This window comes from Phyllobates terribilis, unplaced genomic scaffold (genome assembly GCF_046119375.1).
Source record: "Phyllobates terribilis strain yellow unplaced genomic scaffold, ASM4611937v1 Scaffold_7__3_contigs__length_470593459, whole genome shotgun sequence".
In the NCBI taxonomy this organism is placed as follows: Eukaryota; Metazoa; Chordata; class Amphibia; order Anura; family Dendrobatidae; genus Phyllobates; species Phyllobates terribilis.
In genome coordinates this window covers 111,042,531-111,052,167 of record NW_027362767.1, presented here as the reverse complement: position 1 = coordinate 111,052,167, position 9,637 = coordinate 111,042,531, and the positions used below count along the sequence as shown (strand labels likewise).

The 9,637-nt window shown below is 40.1% G+C and overlaps 1 protein-coding gene across 1 annotated transcript in view; it reads left to right on the top strand.

Moving 5' to 3' along the window:
* SPTSSA (serine palmitoyltransferase small subunit A) overlaps positions 1–6,858 on the top strand; it is a 15,064-nt gene extending 8,206 nt beyond the window's left edge. The window contains exon 2 of the mRNA XM_073639089.1: positions 6,177–6,858. Within this exon, the coding sequence (XP_073495190.1) occupies positions 6,177–6,280 (104 nt within the window). The 3' untranslated portion in view covers positions 6,281–6,858. The remainder of the gene's footprint in view (positions 1–6,176) is intronic.
* Positions 6,859–9,637: the final 2,779 nt, after the last annotated feature.

The window sequence follows — 9,637 nt, the reverse complement described above, 5'->3', positions numbered from 1 at the left end:
TCCAGCCAATGTCATTAAGAATGATCTTCAGAGTAAAGAAGAACCAGGAGTCCTGGAGGTGATGATCCGACCCCCACAGAGCTCTGATCTCACGTCATCCAGTCTGTGTGGGATTATATGGAGACACCGAAGGATCCACACAAGACTCATACACAGAAGATCTGTGGTTAGTTTTCCAAGATGTTTGGAAACCAAATATAAGTACCTTGAAAAACTTATCCTGTTATGAAGGCAAAGGGCAGTCACACCAAATATTAACGTGAATTAGATTTTTCCTTTACTTTCAGTCTTCCTTTTGGAAAGAATTGTTAATTTGCAGCTTTTTTTTTCCTCACTTGCTTGATATCTTTGCACAGTACTGTATATACACACATCCAATTAATGTGCTTTGTTTTGTTTTTCTTTCTCCAAGGTGGTTAAAAATGAGTTTCTAAAGTGGAAACTGCTTCAGGAAATGCACCTTTTTTGGGGGAGATTTTTTTAGGCATTTCTGTTTTCAAGCATTTTTTAAGAGGTTTTGAAGTATGTGTGTTTTTTTTTTTTCCTTACCCCAAGGGGTTTTTGTAGCCTTTTGACTTGTTGCATTTTGGAGCCGGTTCCAGGAGGAATTGAAGAAGTGAAATGCACTTCTTTTTTTCCATCAGACGTTTTTTTTTAAAAAAAAAAAAAAACCTGAAGTAGAAAACATAATGTTCAAAGAAGGAAAGTATGAACAGCAAAGGGATTAACATTGAGATGCATAGAAAGCGTTTTGAGAAGTTGGAACGAATCTGCTCCAAAAAGCTCCTTGATTCCTACTGCAAAAGTCACTTTGGCAGCAGATCTCTTCTCTGCTGCAGTGAGCGAGGGCTCCCAGCAGAAGACCACCCTCTATCATGTCCTAATAGCATTTATGGGGTTTGTGATGAGTAGGCAACATCTGCAATACACAACCTTGTTTTACGATCAAGCCTATGTGCTGGGGAACCTCTCTTTCTAAGTTGGCTTGGCTTACTCTCTTTGGCTATACTCCCAAGGACATATTTTCGGCCTGGGTGGCATCTATGCAGAACAAACTGTACATGGACCAGTGATAGTCAATATGCTAATGCACATGAGCGATATTCCCATGTGGAACAAATCTCAGCATTGCATCATATGCCATATATCAGAGTTTCAATATATTTAGGGAGAAAATTGATCCAAGATACAACTTGGCTCCTGAGCCATGTGAGCCACAGTGTGTTGCACCATATTGTTCTGTGTTCCAAGAATTACAGGTCGACATGCGCAAGGTGGCATAGCTGAAGACTTACAATGGAGAGCTTTTTTTCTTGGGTGCCCAATAAAGTTTACAGATTGACTAATCTTTGATCAGCCAAGAGTCTAATGTGTATTAGTCTAGACCAGTGTTCCCCAACTCTGGTCCTCAAGAGCAACCAACAGGTCATGTTTTCAGGATTTCCTTAGGTGATGGACTTATCACCTGGGCAATATTAAGGAAATCCTGAAAACATGATCTGTTGGTGGCTCGTGAGGACCGCAGTTCAGGGTACACTTGACTAGATTATGGAGGATGTAAAGGTGACCATACAATCAGTAGCTATTGACCAAATGCTCGTTCTGTAACCTCCAAATACACGTGTTCTGGGTTACATCTGCATGAGGTGACCACCAGAAGATGATGTACAGAAGTGTGCCCACCAGTCAGGTCCTCCTACTAGGGCTGTGGAGTCGGAGTCAGTATAGAATGAACCGACTCCTAAAATATATAATAAATTGGGTACAGTAATTCAATGCAGTTTGTGGGAAATATTTTTTCGTAAGAATTTGGGAAAGTTATGAAATGTCCTATAAATGTCTGACCTATTCCTGATCTAAGGGTCTAGACTTTTAGCTGAGATGAATCTGCCCTACAGTAAATTTATCACTTAAACGTGAGCCATGTATGAGGGGGTCGGAATTTTGGCTAACCGACTCCACAGCCCTGCCTCCTACGCTCCAGAGCTAACTGGACCCTGTGAATATTTTACCTCTTTTCTTGGATTCCTAGCCTCACTTTTTTCCTTGAATCTTTCTGTTTTCTTTTCTTGATTGCAGCAATAGTCATTCCAAATTAAAAGTATATGTTCCCTAGATTAAAATCAGAAGAACAGGGAGGAGATGCAGAGTTTTAACCAAAATAATGTAACAATGTTTCCAGCGAAAATCAGACCTGAAGAGATCCTCATGTTAAAGAGTAACACAACTTTAAAGTAACTTATTCCCCAGTTTTCCCCTAATCACATCTCTCTCTTCATGACTATCTAAACCTAATGATTTTTATATTTCATTGCCCTTATAATTACAAGCAGATTGGTGGGGTCCAGATCCTGTAGATGGATGTTCTGTGTGTTTTCTGAGGCAGGAGCTGTGCTTCTGTCTCCAGACCTGTACACCTCCTAAGGTAAGGGGATAGGTTGAGTTAGGACCCGGACCCCCAACAATCTACTTGTGATTAGAAGGGCAATCTGGTGCCAACACGCCGTATGAAAGCACCCTTACCCCACCGTTCCTTACCAGACACATTTTCGGGTTTTTTCATACATGTGGTTTAAAAACTGTAAAATTTTTATCGTTGATAACTGGGACCCACGTTTTGTTATATCGGTGAGATAAAGATACATGTCTGTTTTTCACATTTAAGACGACGAAGGAACACTAAAATAAATTTCAAAACTTGTCCTCTGTACCGTAACACTTATTTTTATCAAGGGAACCTAAAAAAAGACACACAAACTGAGGTGTAAGAAAATTATATTTTATTTATCTTATTAAAATAGCATAGAGTATAAAATAAGGGAAGTTAAAGGGGTATTCCCATCACCAAGATCCTATCCCAATATGTAGTAGGTGTAATAATAATAATATTAGCAAATACCTCCAATTAGAAATGTAGTATAGTATTTTTGATTCGCTGTGCCACTTACCTCATGTGCAGGGATTACAGGACCTTAGGTATCCACGGTTATGACCACTAGCAGCTAGCTGTCACTTTATCAGTGGACGTAACCATGGGTACCTAAGGTCCTGCAATGCCTGCACATGAAGAAAGAGACATAGTGAATCAAAAATACTATACTACATTTCTAATTGTAGTTATTTGCTAATAATATTATTATTACACCTATACAATAAAGTGCATTGTGCCATAGTTATAAGTCTCCTATATGTAGGTCATCAGTGGACGAGGATGAGCATCCTCGTTAAAGCTCACAGCAAAACGCGCGTCGGGTGAATGGTGGCACCCTGGGGTTGGTACTTTGTCTTTACACACGCTTGCTCTGTCTATTGATATAATTCATGTTTGGTTCTTAATGCTTTGTATATGTCTCTCTTAGGTCATGCATACCTTGTCCACTGATGACCTACATATAGGAGACTTATAACTATGGCACAATGCACTTTATTATTTATTATGTAGTTCTGGCTACCATTGTTCTGTAGTGGTGTATTACTGATACAGCATGCATCTAATATATGAGCTTGTTGTATGAATATTATAACCCTGAGCTCTTGGTACCACCTTTGTTGGACACTTCATTCCTTTAACTTCCCTTAATTTATACTCTATACTATTTTTTTAATATGATAAATAAAATTTGATATATTTTATTACCCCTCTGTGTCTTTTTCTAGTTTCTCTTGTCAGTGAACACAATATGTTTATTCAGCTTTTTCTGTATTTATTTTTATCAACACTTTTTTTTCTGCTGGTGGTGGGGCTAATAGCCATTTGGAATAGTAGCGGCTTTTTTTTTCTTCTTTTATGTCACATATTTTGCCTCCCATAAGGTCATACAATCTAAGAGAAAAATACAAAATAGCAGAGCTCCATAGTGTAGAGGTTTTGGGTAAATGTAGTGACTCTCTGAGCGGATCTGCTCATCTTAGGAGATGTTTTTATAATAGAGACAACGCCTGAGAAATTGTGAAGAGCAGACCGGCTGCAATAGGTGCTGTAGGGTGTAGAAGAAAATCGAGGAACCACTGGGCGCTGCTGGGAAAAAATGAGGACTCATGGGTAGAGGCGAGGCTACGCGTTTCAGCACCGTACCGGTGCCATCAACGGTACAGTAGTCTCAGGAAAGTGATTGTACCTCTATCCATTGAGCCGTCATACAAGACCTTTGAGTTGAGGCTATTAACATCTAATTTTTTTTTTTTTTTTTTTTTTGCTTTGTGATTTCAGCCTCCTGGCCGCATAGCAGAGCCAACTCTTGCTCCCTACCTACTGCCAGTGATCACTGGGTCTGGAAGAGGAGCCGCCATTAGCCCACCTCATTACTGTATACTTAGCTCTTGTTTAGCACGATCTCGAGCAGCGGCTATATTATGCAATGACGTTTAGAACATCAGTGCAGACATTTAAAGTCTATGGATGGTCTGGAAGTAGTTAAAGGAAATGTGGATCTAATATTTAGGGGTTTTTTTTGTATTTTTTATTTCAGTGGTATAAAAAATGGAAATTTTAATATTTTCCACTATTAGACAGTAGGGGAGCAGCTGCGCACATTTGACTACAAAAGCAATAGTATTGCTAATTGTTATTATGATCTGCCTGTTTTGCATTTGGATATTGTGGATTTGGTTCATAGTTTGCATTGGATAAAAAAGGATGTTTCTGGTTCTGAATCTGCACAAAGTATTGATATACTGTAGATTTAACACTTGGCACCACTGGTCAATGTGCAGGAAATATCCGCAGTGTGTAGATGAGATTTGTTGCAGCCTAATTACTTAGCTGGTACTGTATTGTGCTGTGGATTTTCTGCATGCAAGTCTTCAAGGAAAAAACGGGCAAACTGGGAATTAAGGCTTTTTCTTGTAGTTGAGTATTTTTGCATTTTTTTCTGAAGTCTGTCCTTCCAGTAGTATATTCTTCTATAGTGACCTGTATCTGCATATAGGTTCTATTGGTTGGATTTCTGTATATAGAGAGAAGGTTAACAATTTCTTCACACATTAAAAATAGTAAATTGAAGGACATTTGGGCCCTATAGGTCAGTGGTAATTTACTTTGTTTTTTTTTCCAGCTATCCTTTTTAGATAAGATTAGTTTAATTACCTCTGCCCCACAAAAAAGAAAGTTATCTACCATTGTTATTGCAAAATGTGGCTTCTTGAACTGTGATACATTTTGTTCTTTGCAGTGTTTCTGGTTCATGGACTACGAAGATGAACCGGCGGCTACTGAAAACCACTTTGTGTTCAATGCAAACGTTACCTAAAATGCTTTTTATGTTGTCTATGATGCTGACATGGAGTGGCACATTGATGATTAAGGCTAAGCTCACATGTCCAGTAATCATCCATTAGAACAGATCCAGCACCGATCTGTTGACAAAAAAAAAAGTTGTGCAGACACAACTTTTTTTTGTCTGGCAACAAAAAAACTATTTCAACTGGATCCATTTTTTTTCTTTTTTTGGACATTGAGGCCTATGGAAAACAGCCGTTAAATAGCAATCAGTTTTAGCGAGTAAAAAGCGGATTCTTTTCAAATTAAAGAAAAACTGATGGCTATTTAACTGATCAGTTTTCCATAGGCGTCAGTGTTAACTTTCAACTGGATAAGTTTTTTTTTTGTTTCCCCCCCCCCCCCCTCTGGGAAAAAAACCTTTTGTCAATGGACTGCTGCTGGATCCGTTCTAACAGATAATTACTGGACATGTAAACATAGCCTTAAAAAGGAGTTTGTTATATTGTTAGTATAAATAAATGGCTGCATCCTTATTCCTCGAAGAACTGGTCACCCCCATAGAAAAACACTTTCTCCCCAGCTGCTTTTTAAAAAGAAAAGAAAAACAAATTGGGCTTTACCCACCCTCCCCTGGTCCATCGTGGAGTTGACGCCAGTTCTCCAGGTGTCTTTTAGCTGCAGCACTCTGCGTGATGTCGGTACTGCAGGCAATGACAAAGGGAGCAGTGGTGAAGACTCAGTTCCGGACCTAGGGAGGGTGGGTAAAGGACTTTTTTTGTTGTGCGTGTGTTTTTCCAAAACAGTTACACCTCTTTCAATATTTTGCATTGTTCTTCTGTTAATTGCATGTAATATTTATTTATTTTATTCATTTATGTAGCCTCATTAATTCTACAGCGCTTTACAGACATTAAAGTCTGTTATTTTGCAAAATTCCTTAACCCATGTTCCTTAGATTCCATGTTGGTGTCCATCATCGGAATGGCTTTGTACACAGGATATATTTTTATGCCGCAGCACATCCTCGCCATTTTGCACTATTTTGAGATTGTTCAGTGACGCATACCGGCCTTGCACGGCAAGGTCTATGAGGACAGAGCATCAGTCTTGGACATTCCTGGTGTCAGACTGAAACTTAGAAGTTGTCTTCACCACGTCAAGCTTAGAAGATGCCAAAATTGGATGGGCATGGTCTCCAGTGAAGCTGCCACAATCTGTACCCTATTGGCAAGGTCATTGCAGTCTTCTTCTAGTGTCCAACCTCTGTTCAACCATCTGGTGTCATCACCCAAGAGCGCTGCTAACCAAGCTATTGTGGCAGGGCTGGGGCAGTATTTGTGTCTGTGTGACATGGTTTGTGGAAAGTAATAGCTATTTTAATATTGCACTGTAAATGTGTTTTAGTTCACCTTTTGTTTGCTTTTCTCTTGTGTGGCTGCATCTCCTCTCACTTGGGTATATGATGTCACACAAGTTTGTACACATGATTTTGTTAATTATAGAGCAAACACGAATGCAGCACCCCTGTACACAGGCCGCTAAGATTAATATTTTATTACTTTAAGAAAAAAATAACACTTTCTTAAACTGTTCAGTTTCTGTATGATTTTTGCCTTTAACATAAAATCTCAACATGACAGCTGTGCTTTATGGTTATTTAAGGGTTAGTACGATCTTCAAAGATGGGAGTAATCTGAAAATGCTCGTAAAAAAAAAAAGAAAAAAAGGAATTTTCCTCTCTTACAGTTTGACGCGGTTTTCCAGATATACTTAATTTTCTTTTGTTCATAGCTTGTTGCCTAAGAGACCGGCCACCTACTTCTGGACTGTGCTATTGTTCATAGCTTGTTGCCTAAGAGACCGGCCACCTACTTCTGGACTGTGCTATAGAGCTTGTAAGCACTGCACTGACTCTGGCTGGGATAACTGGAGCGCGCTCTTGGCTCCAGGTTGGCTGTAGTGCTGTACAGGCATGGCTGCCTCATGTAGCAGTATCGGAGAGTGCATAGTCTGAATGGAGCAGAAAGCTGGGAAAGTGGTGTCCTCATCAAAGACAAGCCCTTTAAAATGGAGTTTTGTTTTTTTTAAAGAACATGATTGGTGAACAAGAAATGTAGGAACATTATAGCTATATTAAGACCAGTCCTTCAGGCCGGTCACCTCACTGGTGGCAAGAAATGTAGGAGACATGTATCAGATGGGATAGAATAAATGAGATTAAAGAGGACCTGTCATAGGTGACCACTGTTTGCTTGTAATTGAGTGTTCCGTTTTTCATTTTAAAATACAGTACCAGCAATAAGGACCATTTTAATTAGCGCTTTGGGTGTCTTTAGGCTGCTCAGCATTATTAACCTGTGATGTGAGCCATGCCCCCCATGTAAAGACCCCCTCCAAAAAAAAAAACATCTCTGTATGGCAGCTTTAAAAAAAACAAAAAAAAAACAATGCTTAGGGGAGCAGTGGGAATGAAATAGGAGCAAAAATTGCCCACTTTTGACCAGATGACGGATCCTATATTGAGAGGCTTTCCAGATTTAAAGGGAATGTGTCCGTAGGTTCAACCCTCCTAAGCCGTCTATATGGGCGTGTAGGTCAAAGGAAGCTGAATGGTGCCTTGATATCTGCGATCTGATGTCTTATTCCCGAGAAATCCATGTTTTTCTGACCATGAAAAAGAGCTGTTAAAGGAAACTGGTCATCAGAAAAACGCTATTAATCTGCAGGTTAATAGCGTTGCTCACCTACTGCCCGGCGCCTGCACGTAGCCAAATGCTACAGGGAGAAAATGAACTGTATTTCCCCTGGCAGCATTCCAGTTTTAGTCACTGGTGCGGCACCGGTGTGGGTTCAGTCACAGTTCTGAGTATACAGAGTGGTGGCTGTAACTGCACCCCGGCCCTGACTGACAATCGCTCTGCATTAGGGCCGGCAGTCAGTCAGGGCCGGGGTGCAGTTACAGCCGCCGCTCTCTATACTCAGAACTGTGACTTAAACCAGAACGCTGCCAAAGAGAATAAAGTTAATTTTCTCCCCGCAGCGTTTTTGCTATGTGCAGGCACTGGGAAGAATAGTAACATTATTAACCTGCAGATTAACCCCATATCTGTAGGTTAATAGCATTTTTCTTTTTTTGTGACTGTTTCCTTTAAAGATCTATGGGCTGGACATAGATCTCCCGGAGAATCTGCCTCCAGAGCTTATTGTAAACGACACAACAGATATGGATGCAGCTGTTCCTGGGTTTACATACAGTAATTTTCTCCGGTAAGGAGGACAATATAGGGAAGGCATGAGTGTCTTTTGTAGCCTTTGACAGAGGTAAGTGGAGACATTTATTTTGAATTTCGGACTACTTAAACTATCTTTTTCAGTTGGTGCTGTGTGTAAACATGTGTCTGCTTGTTGGAGCCACAGACTTGTTATTTTGTATGATCGCATCATTTTTGCAGACCTAAAATTTATTGGCTGCACATCCTCTTGTAAATGGGATGATCTATCTACAATGAAACTATTCTGTGAATTATCATTTGTATGCACGTACTACCGATATTAATGCCATGTAAATGGAAGGAAACAAGCGCCAACATGGGCAGATCAATCTGTAAGTGAAATCCTATTCAAGGCTCATCACCAGGTCAAAATTGGCCAGTTTGTGCGCTTATTTTATTCCTGTTGCTCCCCTGAGTTTTTTTTTTATTTTTTAAAGAGGTCGTCCACTACTTTTAGATTGACCGCCTTTCCTTATGATAGGTCATCAATGTCTGATCGGCCAGGGCCCGACACCCGGCACCCCCGCCAATCAGCTGTTCTCGGCGGCGGTGGCCACCAGCCGGACGTATTCACTTGCCGAGCTGCTCCATCTACTTGTAGTGGCTGCCACAGGGTTCTGCACATCTGCCTCCTATGGATTTGAATAGGAGGCGGATGTGTAGTACCAAGCCCGGCCACTGCAAGTAGACAGAGCAGCTCCACAAGTGGGTACGTTCAGCCACCAATAAGAGCTGATCTGCAGGGGTTTCAGACACTGGCCGATCAAACATTGATGACCTATCCTAAGGATAGGCCATCAATGTAAAAGTAGTGGACGACCTCTTTAATACACCACATGTTTCCAGAACTAAAGACCCTTATATTTAGGCCAAATTTTATCGGTCTTTACCAAGGGGAGTCACAGAAAAACAGGATATAGACTCAATGTCCAACTAATCAAAAAGAATTGACAGAAAAGCAGCATCTTAAAACATGATTTTTTTAATTATTATATATACATTAGAATGGTGTATCTTTTGTGATGCCAAGGTTGAAGCTAGAGCATGTTACAGGTGCATCTCACAAAATTAGAATATCATCAAAAAGTTAATTTATTTCAGTTTTTCAATACAAAAAGTGAAACTCCTATATTATATAGAGTCA